A 13,400-nucleotide genomic window follows, 5' to 3' on the forward strand; every position below is an offset into this window, starting at 1 on the left:
GGGGCTGGGTGTATTACTGTATTATATGTAGGTCACATCGTAAATCTCATGGCGCACTGCCTACTCAACCTAGAAGTCTAAAGAGTCAAGAACATTGGCACGTGAAAATCAATGGGCTGTACGGTGCCTAGAATAAAGGAACCTATTGGTGTCATAAATCTCTGCCCAAATCTCGGCTACTGCACAGTCAGGTAAGAATCAATGTTAGAGCCTTCTCTTCCCCGCAAAAAGAACGTATATGCAGCTAGGAGTAAGGAACTGAGCGGAGCTGGAGAGCTGAATCAATTCAACCCCACAAAGCAAGGTCTACTGTGAGTCTTGCTCATACTACATCTGCTGAGCACTGCACTAAGGACCCCCAAGGATAGGTCTTTCTCACGGCTGCTTCTGAGTGCAAATAAACCTGTTTTCAGGGAAAGCATTAACCGGGAATGCAAGTTTTCAGTGTAGGGAATCTTAGTCCTCAAAGAGGAGAGCTTGAGGTAAGAGGAACAGCAGACAGACATAGGATCTGAAAAACTGTCTAGGTCTTATTGAGGGCAGAGTTGTAGGAGGTTCACATCTGGTGGCTGTGATGGTAAACCGGGAGGGCGATATTAGCCTGTGAAGATAGACCTGCAGGACATCTGGAGGATGGTTATTGGATAGTCAATGGTTAAACTTTCAGCAGAAAATCAGTAAGTCTTCATTTAGTTTGTATTGGCTCCAGATAACCAGATTTCACACTTCAGGAGTTCAACATGAAAAACATACCAAGGTCCCAAAGCCATTTAAGAGCTGTTCTCGCCGGGTGGTGGTGGCGCACACCTTTAATCCCAGCACTCGGGAGGCAGAGGCAGGCGGATCTCTGTGAGTTCGAGGCCAGGGTGGACCGACAGCCTCCAAAACAATACAGAGAAACCCTGTCTCGTAAAACCAAAAAAAAAATAGTAATAATAATAATAATAATAAAAAGAGCTGTTCTTGCCGGGCGGTGGTTCAGTGGTACACTTGCCTAGCATGTGTGTAGCCCTGACTGTAACCCCTGGAGAAGACAAGACAAAACACTGACACAAATTAAGGCAGTAGTGGTAACAGAGAGAATAAGTAATATAGTAATGCCTGGTTTTTAAAACATTTGTATTTAATATGTGAATACTCGTTTATTCCAAACATTTTAATAAAACCTAAAATAAGAGCATATTATGAGCCGGGTGTTGGTGGCGCACACCTTTAATCCCAGCACTTGGGAGGCAGAGGCAGGCAGATCTCTGTGAGTTTGAGGCCAGCCTGGTCTACAGAGCTAGTTCCAGGACAGCCTCCAAAACAATACAGAGAAACCCTGTCTCGAAAAACAAAAAAACAAAACAAAACAAAAAAGAGAATATTATGTAAGACTAAAATTCCATAAAATCAGTAAAAAAAATTGAGAAGGCACTAAAAATAGAACTAAAATTTAGCTGTGACTGTTCCTGTTGTCCCTACCTTTGAGAATCTATACATACAGCCATATTAATAAGGAATTGACACAAATCAGTCTATATTGGCCAATATCTAGGTAATACTGTGTAGAAAACTAAACGTTTTCAACTTTAGTAGCCAAAATTTAATTAGATGTCTACTCACATTTAAAGCATCATCAGAACTCCTTTGCCTTAGTCCTTTTGGATCACAATGGGAGTAAATAATCAACAAAGATTTTTCTGAACTATGTTCCCAAGCCCCAAGTATAACATGTCCCTAGACATGCAAGGACTTCATCAGGTAGGTGGGAACCAAAATTTTTTCCCTAGCCAATAACTAGATGTTTTTGTATTTATTTGTAATTGCTATCCAACTGCTGTCTTCTAATACAACATAACTGAAATAATCAGTACTGGCCTTTCCTGTCAGGCTTTTATACTTTTGGAGCAGTGAATTCATTCTCTGTCTGTTTATTATCATTGTTTCTGCCCAGTGAATAGTACCCCTTGTTAGGAGTGATGTCAATAAAATGAATAAGGCGGTTGGCCATAGCATAGAAAGCTGTAATGGTAGCTATGTCCCAGGCATCGTCTCTATTGAAGCCATGCATTTCAAGCTTTTTGAAATGGTCATCTGTTATGTCATCAGCTTGGGAAATAGCAAGTGCAAACTCTACCATTGCTTTTTCTCGAGGGGGGAGGTCAGACTTTCTCCAGTTTATACAGACCTGTAATGAAACACAAAATCGAAGCTTAGTCCATTACAATACAGCTAATATGGGGCTGGAGAGATGGATCAGCGGTTAAGAACACTGACCGTTCTTCCAAAGGTCCTGAGTTCAATTCCCGGCAACCACATGGTGGCTCACAACCACCTTGAATGAGATCTGGTGCCCTCTGCTGGCATGCAGGCAGAAGGGTGTATACACAATAAATAAATAAAATATTAAAAAAAAACAATACAGCGAATATAATCCAAGGTCTAATGAAATCAATGGGCAAAGGCTCTCAAGATTATTCTAGAATAAAGCAAAGTCAGGCCAAAAAGATAAATATCTTGGTCAAGCCTAATGCAATATAATAAACCTGGAAATCTAGTTCAAAGCCATGTTTAGTGTTTTTGCAGGACCAGAAAGATGCCTCATCGGTTAGGAGTACTTGCTCTTGAAGAGGATCTAGATTTAGTTCTGTAACTCCAATTTCAGGAGATCTGAGCCTCTTCCATCCTCCGAGGGCACCAAGCACACATATGGTACACATACATGTAGGCAAAGCACACACAAACCTAAATAGAAGTTTTTTAAAAGTCTTCTTGCTTGTTCTAGCTTCAAAACCCTCTTTATTTTCAGGCTTGAACTATGACTCAACAGTTAAGAGCATTCACTGCTCTTTCCCAGGACCCAGATTCAGGGTCCAGCACCCACATGTGGGCTCACACTTGCAGTAACCCCAGTTCCAGGGGATCCAACGCCCTCTTCCAGCCTCTGAGGATCCCTGCGTGCATGTGGTTGGTGCACACATACTCGTGTGGACTTGCATGCATGCCCTAACTTTAAAAAAGGAAACAACTCTTTTTTTTCTACCTAGACACAGTGGCAATCTCTTCTACCCAAAGCTAGACAGGAGGATTGCTTAATTCAGTTTAGTAAAAGTCTGGGCAAAAAAGTAAGACTGTGTCTCTTAAAAATAAACAAACAAATCCTCCCTTTCCCTCTAAATATCCATGACTTAATCTATCCCTAGTGATGCCCAACCAAAACACAGTATTTGTGAAATTAATAGTTTCTATTTACCCAAGTATGGTGGCGCATGCTGCAGCAGGAGGCTTCCTGAGAGTATGAGTCTACCTAGGCTACACAGTGAATCCCAAGCCACCCTGGGCTACAGCACAAGAGACTGTCTCACAAAGCTAAATCCCAAAGCAAACAAAAAGAAGACCCTCACATTTATCCATGGATGCCTTAAGAATGTGTTTGGCATTTCATATTTATTATCGTATTCTCTGAGCAGCAGTATTTGTATTATTAAGAGGAAACTGCAGTTCAAAGAAGCAAAGAATTTCCCTAAGGTCACATTCGTACATCATGGCAGAGCTGGGGTCAGGACCCAAGTACATGAGGTCCCACAGATTGCACTAATAATCATTTTTTTCTGCTGCATAAAATACTGGAAACCACTAAACACTAAAGATATTAGACCAACTTAGCAACCACAGTATGACTACATGCTTAACGGTAACCAGAAGGCGAGGCCTGACAAAGCCTAAATGAACAAGGAGCAGCTGACTGGAGGAGGCACTGTGCAGGACAAAGGGGCTGATGTGGAAGTTACCAGAAGGCTAGCAACACAATCTGCACCCAGGTAGGTCAGGAGAGAAGACTGTAGGGGTAGAAATTAGAACTGGGGGAGCTTGGTGGCAAATCCTCATTGGCTGTTTCTATCTTTTGCTCATACTCTGAATAATTATGATAACCTCTGATGGCCAAAGCCTGATTTGAGATGAATTAAGGACAAAACTAAGTCACTGACTGGGGAAACAGGACCAACTTAACAATAAATTTGGTGACAAGAAAGAGCAGAGGCCATTCCAGAAAGATAAAACTGACTGGCCTAAAAAGCCTGACACCAGCACTAAAAAAATAAAAGAAAAGCTAATAAACTGACTTTGTTCCTCTTAGAGTAATCAGTGGGTGTATCATTTAACACTGGAAACTGCAAGCAGTACAGCATGGCAAAAAAAGAACAGCTTTTCCCAGGTGGTGGTGGTACAAGCTTTTAATCCTAGACTTGGGAGGGAGAGGCAGGTGGATCTCAGTGAGTTCAAGACCAGCCTGGTCTACAAAGTGAGTTCAAAGACAGCCAGGACAGTCCCACAGAGAAACCCTATCTTGGAAAAACAAAAAACAAACAAACAAAAATTTTGAAATAAGTCATCTTACAATGGAATAGTATAAAATGGTTAAAGTAAGACTCACTTCAGAGAAAAGAGAATATAGGTCAAGTAACCAGTACATCTGGCATAAAGCTGGGAGGTTCAGTTGCTTGCTACCTCCAAATCACATGTATCCAGCAGGGAAGTGATGGGATCTAGAAACAAACTCACACAGTGGGAAGAATTTTAAGTGTATGATTATGCCCCGCACCATATAATGACATGGGTTTTGCCCCCTTTCCAGGTACAAAGAGGCCCTAAAACTGACACAGGAGAGGTGGGCACCCACCTGCTCAGAGAGTACTGGGTTCTTGGAGTAGAGCCTGTATAGGGCACTGTGGACAACAACACTGTATAGACACCTCACATCCAGGCTGATCACTATAATGATGAGTTCCTTGTCAGCTTTGCTGAGCCGACCTGGAGAGGAAAAGAAAAGGAGACCCAGCTAGAAACCCCAAACAGAACCTATATGGCCTGGGCATGTTTTATCAAAACTCTGCCCATCTATCGACTTGCCTATCCTTATTTATACATTCATTCTCCTTCCTTGTTGTCTTCATATCACTCGACTCTTCCTAAAATCAACTTGTTCTTTTTTTATAGTGTTTCTCCTCTCAAGAGCATATGTGAGCCCGGTGGTAGTAACACATGTCTTTAATCCCATCACTCAGGAGGCAGAGTTCCAGGCCAGCCTGGTCTACAGAGTGAGTTTCAGCATAGGCTACACAGAGAAACCCTATCTCAAAAAACAAAACAAAACAAAAAGAGTATATGTGAAACTGCTGGTAAGGCCCTATTGCTGAAGACAACGCCTACATATCTTATTGAACATGAAGAAGTTGTGGTAATGCCTAGCTAAAGCTTCCACCCCTACTGTCCAGTGTTCATGGTACTGGAAGGCACCTCTCATACTAGCAGAGGGGAAAGGTAACCAAGCCAGCTACAAACCCTTAAGGCTACAATGCTGACCTGTCTGTACAACACCCAGGTGCAATAGTGGTACAGAAACTGAGGGAGTAACCACCCACTCTATGAGATGGACCCATGCCTGGCACTGCTCGGGCAGCCAAGAACCTAACACTAGATACAGCACTAACCAAGAAGAAAACCTCATACTACTGTTCTGCTAAAGCAATGTAATAATAAAGTGACTCCTAAGGGACATTTCTGCTATGCTCGAGGATCAGGGTCTCACTCAGCCGTAATCAGAAGCTTCCTCCTACAGCAGATGGGAACTAATTCAGAGGCCCACAACTGGACAGTGTGCCGACAGTGAGAAACTCTGTAATTCTCAAACATAAATGGGATATATTTGTCAAATCCCTTCCCTCAGGGATCAGGGAGCTGTGTGGAAGGGAAGGCAGAAAGATGTTAAGGCTCAGTAGAGATGCAAGACACCAAGTGTGGTGACATTTTGTTTATGAGCTAACCAATACAGCTTGACTGAAGATCAGAGTACAAAGCTAGCCACGTTAGTTAGCCAAAGAAGTCAGGCAGTGGTGGCACACACCTTTAATCCCAGCAGCCACACTAGTTAGCCACAGAGGCCAGGCAGCAGCCTTTAATCCCAGCACTTGGCAGGCAGGAAGAGTCACCATGACAGACTTGCTATCTCCCAATATGTTGTTCCCTGGTCACTTGCCAGGCACCATGGTGTATGTGTTTAATCGTAGTACTAGGGAGACAGAGGCATGGGGAGCTCTACAAGACCAGTCTGGTCTACATAGTGAGCTCCAGGCCAGACATGACTCAGAGTGAGACCATCTCAACAAACAAACAAAACCAAACAATCCATATCTTTTACTCCCCCTTTCTTTTAATAATCAGGATCTCCTAATGCAGCTGAGCATAAGGGCGCACCCTCCTTTGTATCTAAACGTGATGGACAAAATTCAGCCTGTGAGATGTAAGTGGGTGTACTGTGTGCAACTCCTATGTCCTGACCCTATGACAACAATGGCTACTTCTTTTTGCTGGTGACATTCATGAGCCAGCATAAGCCTGTAAGTAAGGGCAGTTCCTAAAATGAAGAAAACAGTATATTGACAGGCAGTGGTGCTGCACAACTTTAATCCCAGCACTCAGGAAGCAGAGGTAGGTGGATCTCTTTAAGTTCAAGGCCAGCCTGATCTACACAGAGGAACCCTGTCTTGAACTACCCCCCTCAAAAAGAAGGAAATCATTATTATCAATCCTTAGCAGATCATATGGAAACTATTAGATGAGAGATAGAGAAAAAAAATCTTATTAAAACCAATGTATACTTTCACTCTAGGTAGTAGTAACCCAAGCTGAATCCTAAGAAATAAGTCCTTGATTTCATGACTTTATTCAGAGGCTATAAAGAACCACAGATGACTTTTATTCCCTAAGAAAGATTATTATTACTTAATTTATTTAAATTCTAGAACTATAGTCATTAAACTGTATTCAGATATTGGCTTCAAAATCCAGAGTTGCTACTGGATGTGGTGGTGTATGCTTATAATCCCAGCACTTGACAAGCTGAGGTAGGAGGAATGCTGTGAGTTCAGAACCAGCCAAGGCTACACAATGAGTCCTAGGTCAGCTAGGATATATAATAAGGCTCACATATTCATTCTCATTCTGTCATCCCTCCCCCACCGACTGCCACTAATAATAAAACAAACAAGAAAACAAGAATCCAGAGATATCCCAGAGGCTGAGCTACTCCCAGATGTAGTAACCTAGGGCTGGGTTAGAATGGCTAGAGGCAGAAGGCAAGCATTTAGGCTTTATCCAAGAACGTGTTAGTACTGCTTTTTCATTTACCTGTTTCTTTATTATAGATGGCGTTGAAATAAGCAAAATAAGCTCTGAATTCCAAGGGCCGGTAAGCCAACACTTTAAAGACATTGGGTAAAAATCCTGTCTGCAGAAAAGGAAGAGACAGAGTGAGCAACAACAACGAGGCATGCCTGTGTTGGATGCAGTTTTGGGACAGTTATTGGCTCCCTAGGCATCCCTCACTTCAGGGTGTAACTGTTACTTCTACAGTGCATATGATGGTTTTAGTAATTAACATTCTGAAACTCAGAGACTGGGACACCTGGGTCGACCTATCATTTAGGTTCTCTGACTTAGGTCAAATAAATCCCCAGCTACTGAAATCTGCTTATCAGAGCTCACTACACAGATGCTGCAGAGCTGCCAGACTCCTGCCATGCATATTTTGCTGTTCCTTGCTCCTAGAACATTAAAGCACTGAATTTATCTTGGATATTAGGGTCAAAAGCTTCAAAGATAAAAATCAGATCATGTAATTATTATTGATTTATACAGAAGCTATTACAGAGATACATTATTTTGGTTCAGTTTTATTAAAATATGTTTTCACAAAATTTTTAAGGAATTAGTTTAAGCAATGAGGTTGATTTGATACTGTGGATTTTATAATGTTACTCTACAAATGGGAAAATAAATTATTTAAGGTAGAAAAAGGAATATAACAAAAACTAAACTACAATCAAAGAGAAATTCATGGATATACGAGGAGATCTATGGATAAACATATATACACGTGTATAGATACACATATGAGCAGTCTGTTACAAGCTCAAGTCCAGTTGTGGAAGCTTGCTGAGATGAATAGAGTATCTTTATACAGTTGGCCTCATAAAAAGCACCACTAAAAATAATGATGTTTTTATCTAGAAACATATGCAAGATAACAAAACTCCATTAAAGAAATTTACAGGGAAGTAGAAAACATCAACATATTAATAATGGTTAACCGTGTAATAGACTCAGATTGTTGTTTGTTTTCACTTTTCTGCTTGATTTTAGAGGAAAAGGCAAGCTACCTATCACGTTAGCAGCTAGCATGCATCCTCGCTGAGGTATACTGGTTATGTATACGCACGTTAGCAGCTAGCATGAGGTATACTGGTTATGTATACGCACGTTAGCAGCTAGCATGAGGTATATTGGTTATGTATACGCACTACACTACAGTGCTATACAGAACTACAGAGTGTGCTTCAGTCGCTAAGGAACAGAGTAAAGACACAGAAGCCAAGAATAAGAGCACATGGAGTAGGGCACCTGGACCCAGGAAGGGGCCACGCAGTGGTGAGCTTGGGCGGACTGTGGCCAGCAGTGCTGGTGGCCACACTGCGGCCAACACAGGCGTCACTGGCCCTGAGCCCTGAAGCAGGCTGTAGCTCACCGTTTTTTCCATCTCCTCCATGAGCTCCACAATGTCAAAGGGCAGGTCCTTCTTATAGGGAACAGGGTAACGACCAATAGGCTTGGAATTTTCTTCTTTCTCATCCTCAAAAAGGAAAGAATTCAGGGTCATCACAGGCAACTTGTTCCAAACCTTACTTGTCAAAAGATGAAGAGACTGAAAGGAAATAAAGACAAGTTTAGGTGAGCCACTCTGTATCTGGTCCTAAAGGAGAGATAACACACAGACCCATCTCTTGTGTCAGTTCCCACTGGTTATAAGTCACTGCTCTGAGTAATGTGACAAGGATTCTGGGCCCAACATGCAACAATACTTAAGTAATCAGTAATGCTTGATGTAGAGAGGAAATATGGAATTTATATTTGCAACACCTGAGCTGGGTGTTGGTGGCGCACACCTTTAATCCCAGCACTTGGGAAGCAGAGGCTGTCGGATCTCTGTGAGTTCAAGGCCAGCCTGGTCTACAGAGCCGAGTTCCAGGATAGCCTCCAAAACAATACAGAGAAACCCTGTCTCAAAAAAAAAAAGTATTTGCAACACCTGACTTGAAGTAAGGACAGGTGATAAAGCTTGTATTTAGCATTTGCAAGGCCCTGAGTGGGGGATAAAAGAAAACCAAAAGAGGAAAGTCCATGTGAGGTACCACTCAATAGCAGTAAAGAAAATTAAGGGTAGTAAGTGATTGCCAGGAGAACCCTAATAACAGTCTTGCTACCAAACAAGCACCAGGCTTTACACACACTTTCTAGTACTCCTAAAATGTTTCATTTTACCAATATGACAGATCAAGGATCAGAAAGGCTATAGTGGTCACACAGAGATAACGGCTTGAATCTGCATTGGAATCTAGAACTGTCAGACTCTAGAGTCTATATTCTTCCCACTATACACTCTTGTGTCTTTAAAAAAAATGAGTCTGCAGGAGCTGGAGAGATGGCTCGGGGCTTAAGAGACTGGCTGCTCTTAACTGGGGTTTGATCCCTGGCACCTATATGGCAGTTTACAGTAATATGTAACTCCAATCCCAGGATCTCTGGTGCCCTCTTCTGGCCTCCACGGACATTGCACACATGTAGTGCACAAACACAATGCAGGCAAAATCCGGAGACATAAAGTAAAAATCAAGGTGAACATAAGTTAAAAAATTTTAAAGTTAGCCAACAAAAAGGCAACAATTTTAACAATATGTTATTAACTGAAAAGAGGAAAGCAACCAAAAGTCTGAATGTGCCTCCTGCTCATTTCTCTTACCAAGGAATGTTAGACGAAGGCTGCAGAAAGCCATGATTCTGCTTGGGCAAGCAGAAGCTGTGAAACGTAATGCGGGGCTGTCTGAACCAGGCTGCCTGGTCAGCCCCACGGCAGTTTATCCACTGTGTGACCCAGGGTAGGCTACCTCCCTGCCCTTCAATCTCCTCATGTGTGAAGTATGATAATAAAAGCATCAATGGTGCTATCATAAGGACTGAATGACTTAATTTCCTTTAGACACAACTTTGCATTTAGGTGTATAGCTATGCCTCCTAGAGTATAATTAATAAGATTCCAGGTTTATAACGAGGATGTGTTTTAAGTCTATTATTATAGGACACTGTATCAATTGATTTTTCCCTACATGTTTAAGTGCTAGACCACAGAATAGATCTGGGCTTGCTCCTTTTATATCCACCCCACCACCACCAAGACAAACACACACACTTTTCTTTTTCCTGAGACAGGGTTTCTCTGTGTAGCCCTGGCTGTTCTGGAACTCGCTTTATAGACCAGGCTGGCCTCAAACTCACAGAGATCCGCCTGCCTCTGCCTCCTGAGTGCTGGGATTAAAGGCTTGCACCACCAGGCAGAGATTTTTTTAATTATGTGGATGTGTATGTGTCTATTTGTGGCTATATGGACTTCAGTGCAGCTGCCCACCGAGGCCAGAAGAGGGCGTCAGATCCCTGAAGCTGGAGAAACAGGTAGTCCTGAGCTGCCTGACTCCACTGCTGGGAACTGAGCTCAAATACCTAGAAGAGAAGCGAGCACGGTTAACTGCTGACTCATCTCTCCAGCTCCCCACTGTGGTGTTTGGGTAAGCATGGCCCCCATGGGTTCATATATTTGAATGCTTAGTCACCAGGGAGTGGCACTACTTAGAAGGATTAGGAGGAGCCCTGCAGTGGTTGGGCACTCCTTTAATCGGAGGCACTTGGGAGGTAGAGGCAGAAGATCTCTGAGTTCCAGGACAGCCAGGACTACACAGAGAAACCCTGTCTCAGAAAAACAAAAGGAAAAAACAAAAACAAAAACAAAAAAGAAAAACAAAAGGAAAAAAAAGATTAGGAGGTGTGACTGTGTTGGAGGAAGTGTGTCCCTGGGGAAAGCTTTAAGGTTTCAAAAGCCCATGCCAAGCCCAGAGTCTGTCTCTGCCTGCAGATCATGATGTAGCTCTCAGCTACTGCTACAGCACTGTGTATGCCACTATGCTCCTTGCCATGATGGACATGCACTAAACCTCTGGAACTGTAAACAAGCCTCCAATAAAATGTTTTCTTTTATAAGAGTTGTCTTGTCACAGTGCCTCTTCATAGCAATAGAATAGGGACTAAGACACCCACCTTTATACTTGTGATGGCTACTTTAATGTAGCTCAGTCGACTTGACTGGGCAAGTAAGTGATTCCCAGATAACTGTTGTATTAGTTACTTTTTGGTTGCCGTGATAAAATACTAGGACCAAGGCAACTTATAGGAACAAGAGCTTACTTGGGCTTACGGCTCCAAGGGTTAGAGTCCATGATGGTGGAGCAGAGGCAGGCATGGCAGCCGGGGCAGAGCTGAGAGCTCACATCTTGGCATCTTGCACTACAAACATGACGAACAAACTAGTTGTAGATGAGGCCTTTCCCTCAAAGTCTGTTCTCTGTGATGTACCTTCTCCAACAAGGCCACACGTGCTAAGCTGCCACAAACAAAGCCACCAACTGGGGATCAGGTGTTCAAATGCTCAAGACTCAGGAACATCTACTCAAACCACCGTAGTCAACATCTGTTAGTGTTTTAGAAGAGGTTATCCTAATAGGCAGGTAGAGTAAAGGTGATCCACCTCTGCTCTTGTTGGAGGAATCCTAGTTGACAAGGAACCAATAGAAAAAGAAGGCTACAGAGATCACCTGCCTCTGCCTCCCTGGTACTGGGATTAAAGGCGTGCGACACCATGCCTGTCTCAAGCTCTCTTCTTACAAGAGAACATTTGTCTCCTCCTGCCCTGAGGCACTGAAGCTGCCAGTTCTCAGTCTGGAGCCTTGCATTGAATCCATTCACTTCTGGCTCTCCAGTGGGTTTACTAGTCACAGACAGTGGGACTTCTATACTCATCTGAACAAGCCTCAGATGTCATACCTATCCTGAAAAGGATGCTGGGCCCATCATGAAATAATGCCATTGTCAATTATAGTCTTCTATTGGTTCTACTTCTGTGAAGAATGCTCCTCCTGGGTCCCAGCCTATTGCTGACATACACATTTCACACCCATATTTCTATGTACACATGTATCCTACTGAAAATGAAGGTCCAGGCTGTGAGGTCTTGCAGACATCACTCAGCTCTCCTACCCAGTAGCCAGGATGGGGTAAACAGCCACCGGTCTATGAGGTTTCCAGGCCCCAAAGCACTGTCTTTATAACTCATACACTTGGAGGGTTACATGGGCAGTGAGATGCCGAGGCAGATGGCAGTGATGTCAGGTTAAAAGTCACAAGGTATAGCAAGTCTATGAGAGTCAGGGTGGGCCAGGAGCATGCAAAAGGAAGGCAGGGGCTATGTGGAAGAGAAGACTCATACAGTAGGGAGAAGAAAGTTTCAGGGAAGGAGAGATGCAGGCAGATGAGAGAACTAGGAGCTGGTGGGTCTTCTCTTGGGGGGAGTCCCTGGGCCCTGCTGCAGAGGTCTCTTGAAGGCCCAGAATGACTTAATCAGTTTTCATTTCATATGAGATCATCATTGGGCTTAACACCACCTGAAACAGGGCTCATGCAGTAAAAAAATCAGAGTTAAAAACCAAGAAATTGTCCTTTCAACTATGGAGACTTCTAAGTCTCAATACAATGTATCAGGAGTAAAGCACTCCTATGATAGTCTTCATATAAAAGTAAAAAAAAACACCCTTAGCTGGGCATTGGTGGCACACGCCTTTAATCCCAGCACTTGGGAGGCAGAGGCAGACAGATCTCTGTGAGTTCAGGGCCAGCCTTCTCTACATAGCAAGCTCCAAGACTGCCAGGGTGTGGGGGGTGGGTAGGATGGGGGGACTGTCTCGATAAGAAAACCAACAAAACTTTTAAAGATTTCTTATCATTTGAAAAATTATGTGTATGGAAGAATTATATGCATGGGACTGTAGGCACCTGTGGAGACCCAAGTATCAGATCCCTTACAGCTGAGGTCAGAGTTGGCTGAGCTGCCTAATGTGAGGACCAAATTCTAGCCCTCAGCAACAGCACATGCTTTTAACCAGTGTAACCTCTCTGGTCTCCTTACCTTTAAATGTAATCCCATCTATAAACCTGAAGTCTGTTCTTACTCTCCCCAAACACATTCAAGCAACTCAATTCTAAATGTGTAACATTATGAAAAAGGACAACTTTCATTTGTTAAGTACTTCACCAGACTTACTGGTAGGTGCCCAAACCTAGCAGGTGATATTGCTGCTACAGCTGGGATCTGGAATGTCTTCAAAAGACAGTGTTAAAGGATTTGACTAATGGCTAGCCTCTGGTGTGACTGGAATATGGTGGAACCTTAAGAGACATAGCCTGGGGAGAAACAAGTTAGG

At 43.0% G+C, this 13,400-nt stretch overlaps 1 protein-coding gene and 1 long non-coding RNA gene across 2 annotated transcripts in view; one reads left to right on the forward strand and one right to left on the reverse strand.

The window, feature by feature from the left end:
* On the forward strand, window positions 1–7,596 carry LOC121137102. Its single transcript, XR_005874328.1, has 3 exons — window positions 1–191; window positions 6,205–6,283; window positions 7,188–7,596. It is a non-coding gene; the product is annotated as an uncharacterized LOC121137102 (long non-coding RNA).
* The window catches only part of LOC101832299, a 27,398-nt gene continuing 15,289 nt past the window's right edge, over window positions 1,292–13,400 (reverse strand). Inside the window, exons 2-5 of the mRNA XM_013119568.3 lie at window positions 8,567–8,743; window positions 7,171–7,270; window positions 4,664–4,794; window positions 1,292–2,170 (exon numbers count right to left, since the gene is read on the reverse strand). Of these exons, the coding sequence (XP_012975022.2) occupies window positions 1,877–2,170; window positions 4,664–4,794; window positions 7,171–7,270; window positions 8,567–8,743 (702 nt within the window). The 3' untranslated portion in view covers window positions 1,292–1,876. The remainder of the gene's footprint in view (window positions 2,171–4,663; window positions 4,795–7,170; window positions 7,271–8,566; window positions 8,744–13,400) is intronic.

Source organism: Mesocricetus auratus, unplaced genomic scaffold (genome assembly GCF_017639785.1).
Source record: "Mesocricetus auratus isolate SY011 unplaced genomic scaffold, BCM_Maur_2.0 Super-Scaffold_6730, whole genome shotgun sequence".
Classification (NCBI taxonomy): Eukaryota; Metazoa; Chordata; class Mammalia; order Rodentia; family Cricetidae; genus Mesocricetus; species Mesocricetus auratus.